The following is a 17707-nucleotide window of genomic DNA, read 5'->3' as shown; positions in this document are numbered from 1 at the left end:
GCTTTAGCCACTGCACCACCTAGCCGCCCCTTGTTCATGATTTCTTATGGAACAATAGTATTCCATGACATTCGTATACCTTAGCTCGTTCCCCAATTGATGGCCATCCCCTCAATTTCCAATTCTTTGCCACTACAAAAAGAAGTGCTCTAAATATTTTTGTACATCTATCATTTTCTTTCATTAAGGAACTTTTGAGACCGAACTAGGGCTAGAAGGGTTTGTTATAATTTGAAGTAAATGAGTTATATCTCTTTCAAATATTGCCTTCAGAAAAAAATACTGGTAGAAACCAACATTTAATAATTTTTATCTTATACTTGATACTTAACCTTTTCTTTTCCTCTATAAGAAGAGAGCTATCTGGACCAGAGATAGTGAAACTTTTTACATCAAGATCATTGATAGGGAAAAAAAAAGTCAATTTAGGGTAATACAAATTTTTGTAAGGAATGGAAAAAAATGTAAATAAATTCATCTAATAGGGAACATTTATTCAATAAAAACAACACATTTAAAAATACTTCATTTATATATTTTTGCTAATTGAAGGAAGAGAAGAGGAAATGGTGAAGAAAGAGATGGTCATAAAGAAGGGATAGAAACTGTAGAAATAGGTTTTGAATGTTTGTTTGTAACAAATTATACTCTCTCTGGACTTCCCAAGAGTCAGTATCATTATGTATACCTTGCCCAAGGTAAATTTGTCAATATTGTTTGCTCTTAAATAACTAATTCTTTGCTTAACTATTCACAGAAGCCCTTTGTCTTTAAAGAAAAGGCTAACTTCAAGTGAGGAAGGAAGACTCTCTCCTCCTTATGACCAAAATACTACTACTGTTTTTTATAGCATTGCCCTTTCCTTATAGGTCTCTTTATTTATTTATTTTTTGTTTTGTTGTTTTTAGGTTTTTGCAAGGCAAATGGGGTTAAGTGGCTTGCCCAAGGCCACACAGCTAGGTAATTATTAAGTGTCTTGAGGTTGGATTTGAACTCAGGTACTCCTGACTCCAGGGCCACTGCTCTATCCACTGTGCCACCTAGCTGCCCCTGTAGGGCTCTTTAAATAGCAAATAAACCAGGAGAGATAAACTAATCATTAATGTGAAATTATCAGCTCTCTTACCTCCCTGACAGAGACTAGAACAGAATGAAATATTGGGCATCAACAAAGGAAAAAGAGGAAAAAGGGAGATAAGAGAAGCATCTAATTCACAATTTTGCCTAGGAATAACTCTGATGATGACCTTCTGGCTCTTGATTGGGTTTCATTTGTCCCTGTCCTCTCATTATCTTCTCTACTTCTGTCAGTGGAGTCACCATCTTCCCTAGTCATTCAGTGTTAAAACCTTTAGTCATTTAAAATTCTTTCCTCTCCCTCTCTTCTATTTTCAATGCAAGTCTTATTGATTCTGTCCCAGAAACCTGAGATTGTGTTTTTGAAATCTTCTCCTTGCTTTCCTCTTCCCACCTTCCTACCACAGTAGGTTATTCCAATAATCTCCTCCATTTCTCTCAAATCCATTCTCATGCTTCAATTTCTTTTTCTTTTTTTTTCTTTTTAAGGTTTTTGCAATGGGGTTAAGTGGCTTGCCCAAGGCCACACAGCTAGGTAATTATTAAATGTCTGAGACTGTATTTGAACCCAGGTACTCCTGATTCCAAGGCCGGTGCTTTATCCACTGTTCTACCTAGCCGCCCTTATGCTTCAATTTCTTAATCTGATTCTATTACTCCTCTCTTTGTAGAAATCCTTTAGCAGGACAAAGACCTTCACAGATTGTTCCAACTCCAACTTTCTAGCATAGCTTTACACTTACTCCTTTTCACCCTCTATGTTCTAGCTAATTGAGACTTACTTCCAATAATCTTTACCTTAACCTGCCTTCTCTCTGTACATACATTCACTCAATTCATTCTCCCGTATCTAGAATGTGCTCCCCTAAATCTTCACCCATCACAATCTTTCCCTTCCTTGCAGTTACAATTCAGATGTCATCATTTGATTTTTCCCAAATGCTCCCAGAACCTCTTTTCTGAACTTCTTATGTTTTAACTTTTGTTTGCATCTTATCTCCCATGAAATAATGCATTACTTAAATCAGGGACTATTTCGTATTTGTTTTTGTATCCCAAGTGTCTCACATATCACTAGGCACATCATAAGTCTTTAGTAAGTATTTATAGAGTTAAAATGAATTTTGATATGGTTTGTTTTTTTATTTATATCTTTGGCTTGTAATAAAGGAACATTTTTTTTTAGGTTTTTTGAAAGGCAAATGGGGTTAAGTGGCTTGCCAAGGCACACAGCTAGGTAATTATTAAGTGTCTGAGGCCAAATTTGAACTTGGGTACTCTTGACTCCAGGGCCAGTGCTTTAACCACTGCACCACCTAGCTCCCCCAGGAAGTTTTTAAAATTAAAATTTTGTCTTGTATAATTTAACAAAAACAAAAAAATTAATGGAAGCTTAAAAATATAATTGGTCAAATCAACAGTGTTATAACAAAGGCATTTGCTTTATTCCAGAGAGCCACAATTTTGGAGAGCTGTGGTTGGAGTCCATAATCTTTTACAGAGACATCGGAACACTAAGAAAATAAAAGTTAAAACAATCATTATTCATCCACATTTCATCCCAGCTACTTTTGCAAATGATATTGCACTTTTTCATTTAAAAAGAGCTGTGAGTTATAATGACTATGTCCAGCCTATCTGCCTACCATTTTTTAAAGAGCTGTTTAACATGAATGCCAGTACAAGGTGCTTTGTAAGTGGCTGGGGCAAAACAACAGAAAGAGGTAAATATTGGCTGAATTTTATTGATATGTAATACATCCTAATTCTATACTGATTTAGTTCTAAAAAAATGCCACCAACATTCTGGTTGATTCTTTTTCTAATATGTTGAAAAATTGCTATTATACTGAAAGCTTCAAGTTGCCATAGAAGGACAGGTCCTTAGATCCTCCCTGACTGGGGTGCATCCTCAGCCCCTTGTCTTTGGGCCTTCAAGGCCCCAATCTCCATCCTATTCTATGGGTCCCTTTAGGCCCTGACTCCTCAGCCTGGTATATGGGTCCCACCACCACACTGGTAGGTCTGGTAGCAACTCTGGTTCTTTTCTCGTAACATTGGAAGAAAAACCCATCTAAACCCTGGTAGCCTGTCAGACTTAAAGCTCCATCATGACAGGCAATCTGTCATTTTCAGGCATGCCTGGCCCTTGCAAATTTTGAGGCCCAACATTTCTGAGATTCAGATAGTAGTCATATGGATACCAATCTTTTCAATCCAGAAACCTCCTTCCCCAGTTTTCTTCCCACAGGACCAGCCTGAAAAATGTATCTGGAAGAGCTTCTTTGACTTGATATGCTTCATATCCCTCCACTCTCAGGTAGATAACTCTGCCTTGGAAATTCTGAAGTCTCTTGGCCATCACTAGTTTTTAAACTTTTTTTAAAATTTTAGGCAATGGGCTTAAGTGACTTGCCCAAGGTCACACAGCTAGACAATTATTAGTCTGACACTGGATTTGAACTCAGGTCCTCCTGACTCCAGGGTCAGTGCTTTATCCACTATGCCACCTAGCTGCCCTGCTAGCACTAGTTTTAATGGCTAGGCCCTTCCCTCTTTTGAGGTAGCAGGGTTTGGGGAAAGGTGAAGAAAATGACAAGGCCTCATGATTACTACTGGATTTAGAAGAATCTTTCTTAACTTAATCTGGTTGAGATAAATCCCTGCTTTTACTTGGGAGAGACCAAGAGAGGACACACACAGTGGCCAGGCATTAAAGTCCCTGCCTTGATAATGAAAAGATCTTTTTTTTTTAAGTTTTTGCAAGGCAGTGGGGTTAAGTGACTTGCCCACAGTCACACAGCTAGGTAATTAGTAAGTGTCTGAGTTTGGATTTGAATTCAGGACCTCCTGACTTCAGGGCTAGTGCTGGAGTCCACTGTGCCACCTAGCTGCCCCAATAATGAAAAGATATCTTCAAAAGACTATATTAAAAATGTTCATGAAATATAAAAAGGGGTATAGATAATTGTGGGGAAAAATAATGGTGTCCTAAATTGGCCTTGCAAATATAACTGCAACCCCATCCCCATATCCTGAACCACAGTAAAAACAATAAAATGTAGTCCAATGGACTATGTTTTCAGGAAAAAAAGAAAAATTGCCATTATAGATCCATAATTGGGAATTCATTTATTTTTGTTTGTTTCTTTTGAAGGACTCAAAAAATTCCTCTTCTTGAGCAGAAATAGTGATATAATTGACAAATATTGTGTATGTTCATGATTTCTGGATAACTATGGTACTTAATGTTCTGCAACCTTCCACAGACAAGTTAGAGCAAACAGAGTAGCTCCTAGAGGCCTGCATCTATTTTTAGCTTACTGTGTTTTGTATTCACTTGGACATATGACAGTTGAACACTTATACAACTTAAAAATATGATTATAATGGGCCATAATTTGTCCTTGCAATTTTTCTCTCTTCCCTTGATTGCATGTATCTTATTCAAATCTTAAGGACTGCTACACTGGCATTTCTGACACAGAATAGGAATTGTAGCTCTGATCTCCTATTCCTGGACAGCAGCATCTCCTATGACCTAATAATTTTCTGTCATGCAGAATCAGCATTCCTCCTTCTCTTCACTCAATATTTGTATAGTCAGTTTAATTTGCACTGTTAATTTGTCTTATACTTTATGAGCTTTTTTCAGTCTTTTCACATATGAATCTTTTACCCTTAACTAGATTTTAAATTCAGAAATACAGACCAGAATACATAGCTTTTATACTTTTATCTACTGAATTGTTTTGTACCTAATGGATACTAGACAAATGCTGACTGACAAACTGACTAATGGTGGATACCATAAAAAAAGAAAACACCATCTCTATCAGTAATTTGTACTCTTGTTGGGGATATATGGGAATGACAAGACCTATGTCATTTCTTTTATATTCTATTTACACATAATCCAATGCTAAAGATACTAAATATATTGATTGAAGATATCCATACATGAAAGATTTGCAAACACTTTCCCAGCAACAAAGTCAAATTTAACCAGAATTCAGTTGAATAAAATTCTCAATTAACTTCCCTGGCTCCCAAATCTCAGTTCAAGTCTTTACCTTCTGCAAGAAGCTTTCCCCAATCCTTTTTATTCTTAGTAGCTTTCTTCTGTGACTACCCAAGTTATCCTGTCTATAATTTATCTGTACATAGTCGTGTACATGTTATCACTTTTGTTAACTTGTGAGCTCCTTGAGAGCAGGGGCTGTCTTTTTTTTATGTATGCATACATACATAAAATATATTGGAAGGGATCTGAGAGGTCATCTTGTCCCACCCCACTTGAAGTATAAAGTCCTTTTGCAAAAGAACCAGCATCAGAAATAGTATGGTAGATGGATGAAACTGGTCTTACAGTGACACATTCTGGTTAGCTGAATGGCAAGTCATTTAATCCTTCAATTTTCCTAGGATAGAGGTGACATCCATGAAACCCTCAGAAGTCCCTAGGGCTGCCAGAATACACTGCAATTGGGAAATATTGAACAAAATAAGTAAAAATGCCATAGAACAAAGATAATGTTAATATGTGGTTTCTAAATCAGGGATTCTCATGTTTGGTTTAGAGGCCCTGATTCTTTACATCACTATCTAGGTCCTTCTCTAAGACTATAAATTGCAGAGCAGGTTTAGAAGTCCCTAAATGGAAACTCAGTACATGAATAAAGTCACCTAAAAAAACAAAAGAAATTATTAGGTAGTTTTCCTTTATGTTAAACTGAAATCTACATTCAAATGTTATAAGAAATAGGCAAACAACAACAAAATACTAATACCAATTTTTTTTATTTTAATTTTATTTTTAGGTTTTTTTTTTAAGGTTTTTTTTAAGGTTTTTTTTGCAAGGCAATGGGGTTAAGTGGTTTGCCCAAGGTCACACAGCTAGGTAATTATTAAATGTCTGAGGTCCAATTTGAACTCAGGGATTCCTGACTCCAGGGTTGATTTTTTTTTTTTTAAAGAACAGCTCACTGGATCTGCTTATTTGGGGTATGGCTTTACAGTCACACAAGATGGGGTAAGTAGTTCCTAAGGAAGGGAACAGACCTTGATTCCCAAGACTGCTACCCCTCAGCCCCTATGTTTGGAAAAAAGGAATTTGTTGGTAGAAGACAAGCTGAAGTAGAGCCTAGAGTTCAGGGTAGGACAGCAGAGAGCTGCTGAGAGAAGGCATGAGAACCACTCGGGAGGAATGGATTGATTCAGTCCTGGGATCAAGCCATAGTGAGAGCCGCAGTGCCCGAGATTGGTATTTCCAGGGCGATGAGACTTAAACAACCCCAATCAGCCAGAGGACAGGACTGATTTGGTGACTTCTTTCATCCAGCAGAGCTGCTTATCCCTTTTCCACAACTGTGTGTTTCTGACTTGTTTTCTTATTCTTACGGCTTTTAATTTAGACTATTTGGACTATAAAAACTTATTTTGCCAGTAGAAATGCTAAAGTGTGACTAATTTTGTTTAAGGCTCATAAATAAAGGATTAAAAAGAGAGCTGTATTAACCAGAAATATGAAAAGTTTGATTCACTAAACCTGAATGTTTGGGAGGTAGAAAAAAGTGAGGGAGAGGTATTGTTCTGTTAAGAGATTGGTATATAAATTTGGGATTCCCTATGCTTCTACATTGAGAGCTGGTAACGACTACAGGGTAGAAGGGAACAAACCGGTGGTTTTCACTTATTTCCCCTTGACTCGGGCCATTTACCTCTTGGGACTTTGGAAGGCAAGTCACACCCTTAAAGGAAGTAAATTGCTAGGGAAATTCCCTTCCTCTACTCCACCACAGGAAGGGTTGGAGTCTTGGAAGCATGCTCAAGTGGGGCTTCTTTCTCAGTCGATGATTGTCTGCCCAGCTCCCCAGTGCCATCTGCTGCCCACATCTATATATATTCAATCAATCAGTCAAAAAGTTTTATGAGTCTTCTATGGATGTAGTTTTTAATTATGATGCATTTTGTTTGCTGGACTGCAGGCTACATAGGGGAAAAAAGAGGAAATAGAAGAATAACTGTAGCCTACAGGTCAAACAAAGTAGCAAAAATAGGTAATAAAAATGTCAGAGCAATGTTATTTTCCTTGATACATGAAAAATCATCTGTGGGTACTTTCAAATTAAGGATAAAAAAGAATGCCCAAGTCTATAAGAGACATGGAAAAAGAATCAACATTTAATGAAAGTTCCATGTTAATTTTCTTCCTTTCCCATTTAATGGGAAATTTAAAGATCAGGAGCTGAAGGGATGCAGAAGATGGCAATCCCACTGACAACTGATGAGAGATCTGAGGGAAGATGACAATGCCTATTGTGGGATTAAAATCCACTTAAAAAAATATAAAGACTCCTCTGAGCAAAAAAAAAGAAAGTTTATTTATGCTTCACTCTAGAAAAGGGCACACTCCAAGTCTTACAAAGGTAGTGAAGATCAAGGAGCTGCCACAATTGACAGTCAAGCAAGATTATATGACCTAGCCCAATCCCTTCCTCCTTCCTATTGTCCCTCTCTGTCAACTCATTGGTTAGTCTTCAGAGTTACATTCTACTTGTGAAAATCTACCCCAGCAACAAAGAAATAGAATATAAGGTTTTCATAAAATATTACCTCACCATCCAGATGTTGAGAATAACCTTTAGCATTATAATTATCTTATTGAAGTAACACAAGGTCTAGGAACAATCTACTTAATCATCAAACAAGGGGAGTCTTATGAGCTTCGTTGGAATGTAACAGTCAACTGTTCTCCCAGTTAAGATAGGTGACTAACCAAAAATGTGAGGTCTCTCCGGAAATAGTCCACTATTCCCTCCCCCCAATAGAATTGGGAGGGTACCTGGCTTAGAATGCAAGGCCTCTCTCCCCCTTTCTTCTAAGAATAGTCTAAGAGTAACAGATTGTCATTGTTTTAATGATTTTAACCCTAAAAGGACTTCACTAGGAATATTAATTCTTAAGAGGGAATATTCCACTTACCTAGTTCATGATTTGTAAATCTGAGATGGGAAAGTGCAAATGGAGATGTTGAGTAGGGAATTAAACTATTATTCCGGTCAGATAACACAGGTTTGTACCATAGTGGGAGTAGGAGGGTTAGGCTATTCCTGGCGTGATCTACTCAGCTGTTTCCATCATCTTTACTGTGTGATTTGATAGAAATCCATTATTAGTTTCTTAGAAGATGACCTGTAATTTCTTCTTGAGTCCTCTCTTAAACGTTTAAAAGATGTCATTGTAACTTTGTACCTATAATCCAGAAGAATAGACATAATTTACCAAGTTTTCTGTGAAAGTTATTTAGTTGGGCATGGATATTTAATCTGTGATAGCTACCCCTCTAGATTCTCTTGACAAAATCTGCTTGGTCAGGCTAGAACAATAGTAGTGGGGGAAGGGAAGGAAATAATTATTTATTTAAAGTTCATTATATGCCAGACACTGTGCTGGGTACTTTCACAAATATTATCTCATTTGATCTCACAACCATCCTGCAAGGTAGGCAAATAGCAGTGAAGTGACTTGCTCAGGATTATATATAGCTGTTAAGTGTCTTGAGGCAGAATCTGAACTCAAATCTTCATGACTACAGATCCAGATTCATTGCAACACATAACTGCTTCATATTATGACTTTGGAGTGTTTTCCTCTTCCTATTCTTTTTTGCTGTTCATCCACCTCCATTTTGGGTTCAAGAAGTAGTAGGGATGGGAGGCAGGTAGATGCATTAAAATTCTTTTCTTTGAGAAATGAACTCATAAGACAGGATTAATTCCATAATCTATACAACATAAATATAAATTAGAATTGGCATTAGATCTTTTCATCTTTGATAAAAATCTGCTAAATGCCAAAATGTCTGTCTCACTATTTGGTGAAATACTTGATTTCCAAAACAGTTTGTGGATTTTTTTTTAATAGGCACTTCTTCAAATACTCTACAAGAAGCTGAACTACATTATATTCCCTGGGACATTTGTAATAGACAGGAAAGTTATGGAGGACGAGTTGCTGTAACTTCATTTTGTGCAGGTGAAGAAGATGGAATTGTAGATACTTGCCTGGTAAGGCTCAATAATTTTTCTTGAAAATAGAGTTTAATGCTGTGCTTACTACGTATCTTGTGTCAGAGACATGAAGGACCTCCCACCCTTTCTTCAAGACTTCTCACTTCTCTGGCATATTACCCTTATCTGGGTAGAGGGTAGAATCTGGGACTATTAGTGTTTGGTATTTTTTTTTTTTTTAGTTTTTGCAAGGCAGTGGGGTTAAGTGGCTTGCCCAAGGCCACACAGCTAGGTAATTATTAAGTGTCTGAGGTCAGATTTAAACTCAGGTACTCCTGACTCCAGGGCCAGTGTTCTATCCACTTTGCCACCTAGCTGCCCTATTTTGCATTTTTCAAAAGTAGCTTCTGGTTCCCTATATAAGTAATTAGTTTTTTAAGGCTTAAAATAGAATAGTTTCATTTTAAAATAAAGGAATATATAATATTCCTTATATATAAAATAGTAAAAATATGTGTACATAATATATATGGTTATAAAAAATATTCTTGTAATTTGACTTTCAATATCATGACCTAATTAAAACTTGTCTCTGAAAGTATCAATGATAATTATCAAATAATTACCAAATCTTATCTCATCCTTGACCTCTACAGAATTTGACAATGTTGAACACTCTCTCTTGCTGGATTCCTCCTCTTCGGGTTTTTGTGGCATTGCTCTTCTCTTACTTATATCTGATTTCTCCTTTTCAGTTTTCTTTGCTGGATTCATGTCATACCATGTGAATGAATCTTAATTGTGAATGGATCTTAAGGCCCAACATCCTTTTCTTCTTTTCCTATTACTCTCATTTGGTAGCCTCATCAGCTTCTATAAATTTAATTATCATCTCATCATTATGTACTTAGTTCAGATTTATGTATGCACCCTTTTAAACTCTCTCCTAAACTCTGGTTAAGCCAAAGTCTTTCTGTTAAGCTCAAGTAGTACATTTCCAATTGCTGGTTAAATAGGCTAAACTAGATAATTTGCAGACATTTCAAACTCAGCAGGCCCCAAACTTAATTCTTATCTTTGCTTCCAAACCCCCAAAGCAGTGATTTAGAACTGCATAGAACTATAAACTGAATTATCTGGCCCAACACTCTCATTTTACAGATAAGGAAACAGTCCAGAGTTAAGTGAGATGGCATCTTGGCTGGGCCAAGATTTGAATCCAGGTCCTCTGATTTTGGTCTTGTGGTCTCTACCACTATATCATTTTGCCTCTTTAAAATTCAGGCCTTTAACAAATATTGCTGTCTCTGTTTTTTTTTTTTTTTTTTTTTTAGGTTTTTGGCAAGGCAAATGGGGTTAAGTGGCTTGCCCAAGGCCACACAGCTAGGTAATTATTAAGTGTCTGAGACCGAATTTGAACCCAGGTACTCCTGACTCCAAGGCCGGTGATTTATCCACTACACCACCTAGCTGCCCCATGCTGTCTCTATTTTTACTGCAGTTTTAATTTCTCTCCCTTTCTCTCTCTACTCATGTGGCCATCATCCTAGTTCAGGTCCTTATTACTTTGACTGTTGCAAGAGCCTCCTAATTTGTCTCACTGCCTTAAGCCTCTTCTTTTTTCAATTTGTCTGCATATAGCTGCCAAAATGATTTTTAATAAGGCCAAGTCTCATCATTTTTCTCCTCTACTCACTAGGCACTTGATACTTTCTGTTAGCTTGAAGCAGGGATGTCATAATAATGATAAAATAAAATAAATACTGCTCATTAATCTATGTGTAAAATCTAGGTATAAAATAAACTAAATTTGTGTATTTTAGCCTCAAACATGGAGAAAGACATGAACTGAGGCAGTAAACTGTGCTTCACCTCAGATTGTACAATCTCTCACAAACTGGATTGAGTCTGTTGCTATTTCTCTGTTGCTATGTCATTAGTGTAATGTTTGTAGACTCTTTTATTATATATGTTGTATTATATATGTATATATATTATATATGTATATATTATATATGTTGTATTATATATGTTCATTATCCATAGTCTAGATGAGTCATTTCATATATGTGTTTATAAGAAATTTAGTAATGAGCAGTGGTGGTAGCGGCGGCGGCAGTGGCAGTAGGCTTGGTGGTAGCGGTTGAGCTTGCGGTGGGTGGACCGGAGTCCAGTCGGTATGTTTGCACGAGTTGGAATAGAAGTCTCTCAAAATGGCAGATGACCTGGATTTCGACACGGGGATGCAGGCGCATCAGCTACCTTTCCCATGCAGTGCTCTGCCTTGCACAAGAATGACTTTGTGGTGTTCAAAGGTCAACCCTGTTGAGATGTCCACTTCCAAAACTGGAAAGCATGGCCATGCCAAGGTTCATCTGGTTGGTATCAATATCTTTACTGGGAAGAAATATGAAATTTTCTACAACATGGATGTGCCCAATATCAAAAGAAATGATTTCCAGCTGATTGGGATTCAGGATGACTACTTGTCACTGCTCCAGGACAGTGGGGAGGTGAGGGAGGACCTTCGTTTACCTGAGGGTGACCTTGGCAAGGAGAATGAGCTGTGTATGACTGTGGAGAAGAGATCCTGATAACAATGCTGTCAGCTATGACAGAGGAAGCAGCTGTTGCAATCAAGGCCATGGCAAGGCCCCCAAGGTGGTGGTGGCTGCAGCAGCAGCAGTGGCGGTAGCAGCAGTGGCGCCTGAAGAGGCCTTCCCTCTCCTTTCCAGCCTGGTCAGGCTTTGGCCTCGCCCTGGCTGGTCACCTACTCTATTTCTTTGATGTTTTATTTTGGTTTTTTCTCAGTCCAGGGAGCTCCCCCCACCCCTCCCCTTTTAGTTTAACCCTATCTCCCCCAACCCCTTGGACAAAATGGGGGAAGGGCCTTGGTAAAACTGCCCCTTTCTCTCCCCCACCTCACACTACAGCCCTGGTGGAGGAGAGGGGATGGGGGCTCCTTGAGATTTAGTTTTTTCTTTTTTATTATTCAATCTGGAAGCAGAAAGCTGTGGATTCTGGATTCTGGCAAAATTCCTGTGCCCCCTCTCCTACCTATCCTGTCTGGCCTCCTGGTTCCCCCATACCTCACCTAGCACCACTCCTCCTTCCTCCAACAGGGGACCAGACTCTTCTCTCCCCCCTCCTCCCATCTGCCTGTGTCTTTCCCCAAATCTCTTTTAGTGGGAGAAGGGATAGGAGTGGGGAGGGGCTCTACTCCCCTCCGCAGACATCCAGGAGGGCCCCTAGCACCCATGGGCCCCACCCTTCCTTGCGGTTTTCTCTCTGACACATTTGTTAAAAATCAAACCTGAATAAAACTACAAGTTTAATATGAATAAAAAAAAGAAATTTAGTATTACTGATCTTGATGAATTTAGCCTCTGGAAAAACCACCAGGTGAAACAATTAGTATATCTTCCTCATTGAATGGGTGTGCGTGCTACCTCTATTATGCTCCTGAAACTGTTTATACCTCCCCAGTTGTATATCCCATTGTATATGGGACTTGAGAATGGAAAATATTTGGAAATGAAGGTGTTATGTGTCAAGGACAAATGTTGGAGTGTTGCTTCTACCTACCATATCTCACTGGTGTTAAGGTTTTCTATTAGACTTTCTTTTTTTTAAAACATGGATGAATATTTTAATAAAAATAATTCAGTCAAAATACAGTAGAAAGGTTTATCTTTATCATATCTTGGGTACATTTGAAAATTTTTGGTTAAAAATGTCCCATCCTCCCACCTTTTCTTCAAGGCTTCATGATAGTGCCAGGTAACTCAGAGGCAGACCCATTGTGCATAACTCTTTGAATGTCTATCTTGTTGAAGTTATTCCCAAAGAATAAATGCTTGTTTTAATGAAGAGGAGGCCTAGAAAGCTGAAAAGTCACTATCTCTGTAATTAATCAGGAGTGGACAAGAGCTGTTGGATGTTCTGTTGATGCTGCTGACAAAGTACATTTTTTCTTTGATTATATATTGAAAAGTAGTTTTTCATACCTGAGTTTTGAGTATCCATTTCAGCAGTCTCTATGTCTTATTTTGTGCCTGACTGAGGAGCATCAGTATCTTAAGATCATCAGACCCTCTGCTTTTCCTCCATCTCCAAGGAAGGGGACAAAGGGATTCTCTGTTTCCAGAATATTATGCACAACTAAAAGTACCCACCCAATGGAGGATCTGGATGATGACTCCTTCAGGGACCAATGGACATGACTGGGGGGTAGACTGGATGAAGGATTCTTGAATTTCCTTTACCCAACTACAGAAAGAAAGTCAGAGTTTCCAAAGAAGAGGATGGGATGAAGGGGAATGGCCTCAAGATTCTCTTCTTGCTATTTTTGTGAGTCACTTCCTGCTTCTTAGCTCCATCTCTGGGAACCCCATTGGGCTGGGACTGAAAGAGTTAATGTGGAAGGAGCTAGGGAGAGCCTGGGTTTATGAGCTGGTTTCTGCCTGGATATTTGTTACATCACAAGTTCAGAGAAGATCTCTCTGTTGATGGTTGTCTCAGAGAGCATCCAGCTTCCAAGTAACAGGGATATATCTCCTTTAAATCTCTTAAAAATGAATTTAGAACTACAGTAGCCTTACCTCTAGAATGAAAAATGGTTGACAGTACTGAAGGAACAAAAGAAAACCTATGACAGAAATATAGAAGACAACATAAATGATGTAACAGCTCCCTGGAGGATGATTAATATGGGATAACAAAGACCAGAATTTTCCCAAGTACTGAGTTATATGTCTAAAAGGTCTGGCCCATAACTTATTAGAAAACACATTTTCTCGGGGGGTGGGGAGGGGGCAGGGTGTTGGTAGATACTCTCACCTTTTCCTTGTTATCAGAAAAGAAAAAAGGGATGAATTGTCTGGGGTATTGTGCTGCTGGAGACCATTCAGTTCTAGATCATAGTAAACAGCATCTTTGTTTACTTGCCTTTGCCATTGTGCATGCCAGAACCCATTCTGCTGTTGTTGAATGTCAATGCCATTGGGGGCCACTGCGACTCTCGTCTGGATCTGCCCCCTGCCCAATCTACCACAGTCAATTTCTGCCTTCTCTGCTAGGTTTTGAGCACTATTGAAAATACTACTACAGCCCCCTCTGCTGGGCTAAACATCGCTTCCCTAGTACCAGGTCTGTTCTGCAAAGAGCAACACCTCAGCCAGTGCTGCCTCCACGGCTTGGGTCAAGGCAGAAGTACTATAGATATTATTTCTCTTTAGGTCTGACTTTGTCTCCCTGTGCCAGGACTTAGCTTCCATTGTTTGGGGTGAATGTCATTTCCCAATACTTTACTGTGCCCCATACACCAGAGCAGGCATCACTACCCCTGATTGGTCCACTTGTGTTGTTAAAAGTCAGGCATTGCCACATGGGATGGTTTAGGCAACTTCAAGGGATTCTGGCTGATCAGGGCAGGGCTGGTGTGCTGATTTTTCTCTCCCTGTTAGTGGTCATCCTCTCCAGCACAGGAGTTTCTTCAGTACTCAGGTGGCACAAGGAACCTAGGAGCCTTCAAAATCTTACTGGGCGTTGCCAGCTCAGAATTGCCCATATGAGCCATACATAATCAGGAACCATTTCTTGTAGGGGTGAGGAGGGTACCTGGAGCCTTAGTTATGCAGGGCCTTATTAGAAGTCCCTCAAGAGGGTGGCTAGGTGGCGCAGTGGATAGAACACCGGCCTTGGAGTCAGGAGTGCCTGGGTTCAAATTCAACCTCAGACAATAATTACCTAGCCGTGTGGCCTTGGGCAAGCCCTTAACCCTATTGCCTTGAAAAATCTAAAAAAATAAAATAAAATAAAAGTCCCTTAAGAGCAAAATCAAGGCACTGCAGTCCAAAGTTTATGATTTGATCTGGAAGCTGTGTGTACTTAAACTTATTAAACTAATTTAGTTTGTCCTGTCCTCCGTGAGGCAGCTGGACTGTATTTAGCAGCTTGTTTCAGCTTCCCAGTTCCAGAAGAGTCTCTGTGAGCTCCTGGAGAGAATCAAATCTCACAAATTTCATGTGGCAGAGTTCCCTACAACCTCTCGGTAGCAGTTCCTTCACAGGATTTTTCTAATTATTGGAAAATTCATTTGGGAAATGACCACTATCATCCCTAAATATAAGAAATTAAGCAAATTCAACCACCAAACATACTGTTTTTCTTTTTAATAGCAACAAGCATATTCAACTCAGCCTCAACTTGCTGAATGGTCACTGTTTATTTTCTTTTCCACTGGGGTGGGGAACATCTCACAGCAAGCTCTAGGGTATTGTTGGAAAGAAGTACAGCATCTTGTGTTTCCAAGTCTGGAAAGAGAGGTTAGAGTCAGATTGTGTAAGATTTTAAAATCATCAAATAGTTATTTTAGATGCAAGAAAACTACTGGCACTTTCACTGCCTCTCACAGGTACTCACAATGAGAAAGTGCTTAGTTATAGTCAGGGTGCTACTCTGCTTGTGTTTTCTTTTCTTTTTGGGGGGGGGTAAGGCAATGGGGTGGTGAATTGCCCAAGGTCACACAGCTAGGTAATTACTAAGTATCTGAAGTTGGATTTGAACTCAGGTACTCCTGACTCCAGGGCTGGTGCTGTATCCACTGTGCCACCTAGCTGCCCCGCCTTGTGTTTTCTTTTCTTTTTGTTTTTTCACTCTTTATCATTTTATGGTGTATCAGGGTAATCTGGGAAAAAACCCAACAAAAATCAACTAAACCCAAATCCTTGATGTGCTGAACTAGACATGGTTCATTTATGATTAGTCCCCAGGGACTAGGTGTCTTGCATTGATGACAACCAAATGGCAGGGGGATTGTCAAGATCCTCTTAGTCCTTTATAAGAAAAGGAGCAGAAATGACTGTTCTCTTTTTTAGTTTTTGGATCCCCCCCCCCCCCCCCCCCGCCCCCAGGTTTCTCTCACTGTATTGTGCTTTCCCTTCCTTGGAAGTTTTCTTCACTTGCTGCATGAGTGAGAAAGTGATTCCCCGCCCCTCCCAATACTGCTTGATCAGTTCTGCAGAATTACTGCAGAAATTCAAGATGGACCTCAAATCCTTTCTTCCTTTCTGGTTTCTTCCCCGAGCACAGGTCAATGACCAGCAATCTTTTTTTTTTTTTTTTTTTTTTTTTAGGTTTTTGCAAGGCAAATGGGGTTAAGTGGCTTGGCCAAGGCCACACAGCTAGGTCATTATTAAGTGTCTGAGACCGGATTTGAACCCAGGTACTCCTGACTCCAGGGCCTGTGCTTTATCCACTGCACCACCTAGCTGCCCCAGTGACCAGCAATCTTAATAAATGTACGTTACCAGACTTGCCAGCTATATTATGGACTGAGGTCCTGGGATTAGAATTCAGGCATTAGTCAACCAAGGGAAGGATATTTTTGCTACCGCATAATTCTCAGAGATGACCACTGCCACCAGAGCCATCCTATAGCTGAAGTAGTAAAGAAAGCCAGTTCCTGACTGGACAGGAGATTTGCACTTTGTGAGTTGCTTTAGACAGTGTGGATCTGAAATGCATGTGAAATCATTGTTCAGAATTCCTACAAAAAAAGGTCTTTGTCTTCTGGGGGAAGTTATACTTAAGATAATACACTCACTGTTTGCTTTATAGTTGCTATATTTGTTCTTTGAATCTCTTGCAACTTAGGCAGCATTTGTGGTGGATGAAATAAATAGCTCTCCTTTGTATAATATTTTATTTTTCTCAATTACATGTAAAAACAATTTTTAACATTTTTTATTTATAATTTTTGAGTTCTAAATTCCATCCCTTTCCTACTCCTCCTTCATAATTGGATGACCTTACTAGAAGGAAAACAACATTATCCACATTTTGGAGAGACCTGCTGATGCAAGTCATGCCTAAGCTTTATTTTAACACTATCCCTAGAGTTATTCTTGATTCTCTAGGATAGGGCAGAGTGAGAGAGTCAGGTTGAATTTGGACTTCAGGGGTATGGGAAGCAAAAACCTAGTAGGCACTGGTGTATACATGAAGAAAAGGAGACTTAAGGATGTCAGGTGACTTGTCTATGGTAACATAGCTTGTTAAATACAGTACTGGCTCCCAACTCTCAAGTTTAATGCTTTTTAAAAAATTTCTTTTATATTTTGAAATTAAAATCAACAAATCACACAGATATTTCAGGATAAAAAGTAGAACCAGAAAGAAGATTGTTTAAGGAACTGTGGAATTGTATAAGAAAATTTTTATATATAAAAAATTAATATACATTTTTAAATTTAAAATACTCTTTTTATTATGACTTTAATGAGCATTAACAAACATTGATGTTTCAATGCATAACAAATAATCCAAAAAATAAATTTTTGTTATGTACAGCTTATCCTTTTTTCCCCCTGGACTGGGTGGCTTTTTTCTTGTATAATTTAAATAGAAGGCGATATTTCTGATACAGCTTTTTTTTTTCCTGTGACCTTTTCTGAGATTCTTCCTGCTTTCTTTTGCTTTTTTTAAAAAATGATCCATTGGCATTCTTTCTTTTCTTCTTTTTTCTAATATTTTATTTTTTCCCCAATTTAATGTATAGAAGTAATTTTAACCTTTGTTTTTTAAAATTTTGAGTTCCAGATTCTCTCCCTCTCTCC

The 17707-nt window shown here is 38.6% G+C and overlaps 1 protein-coding gene and 1 pseudogene across 2 annotated transcripts in view; both read left to right on the top strand.

The window, feature by feature from the left end:
• LOC141514815 (transmembrane protease serine 12-like) overlaps positions 1 to 17707 on the top strand; it is a 60012-nt gene that overhangs the window by 28537 nt on the left and 13768 nt on the right. For both annotated transcript variants that reach the window (XM_074225923.1, XM_074225924.1), the window contains exons 3-4: positions 2530 to 2801; positions 9004 to 9146. In XM_074225923.1, coding sequence (XP_074082024.1) covers positions 2530 to 2801; positions 9004 to 9146 — 415 coding nt within the window. The remainder of the gene's footprint in view (positions 1 to 2529; positions 2802 to 9003; positions 9147 to 17707) is intronic.
• On the top strand, positions 11288 to 11784 carry LOC141510880 (eukaryotic translation initiation factor 5A-1-like; annotated as a pseudogene).

Source organism: Macrotis lagotis, chromosome 2 (assembly GCF_037893015.1).
Source record: "Macrotis lagotis isolate mMagLag1 chromosome 2, bilby.v1.9.chrom.fasta, whole genome shotgun sequence".
Classification (NCBI taxonomy): Eukaryota; Metazoa; Chordata; class Mammalia; order Peramelemorphia; family Peramelidae; genus Macrotis; species Macrotis lagotis.
This window is presented reverse-complemented; position numbering and strand designations above follow the sequence as displayed.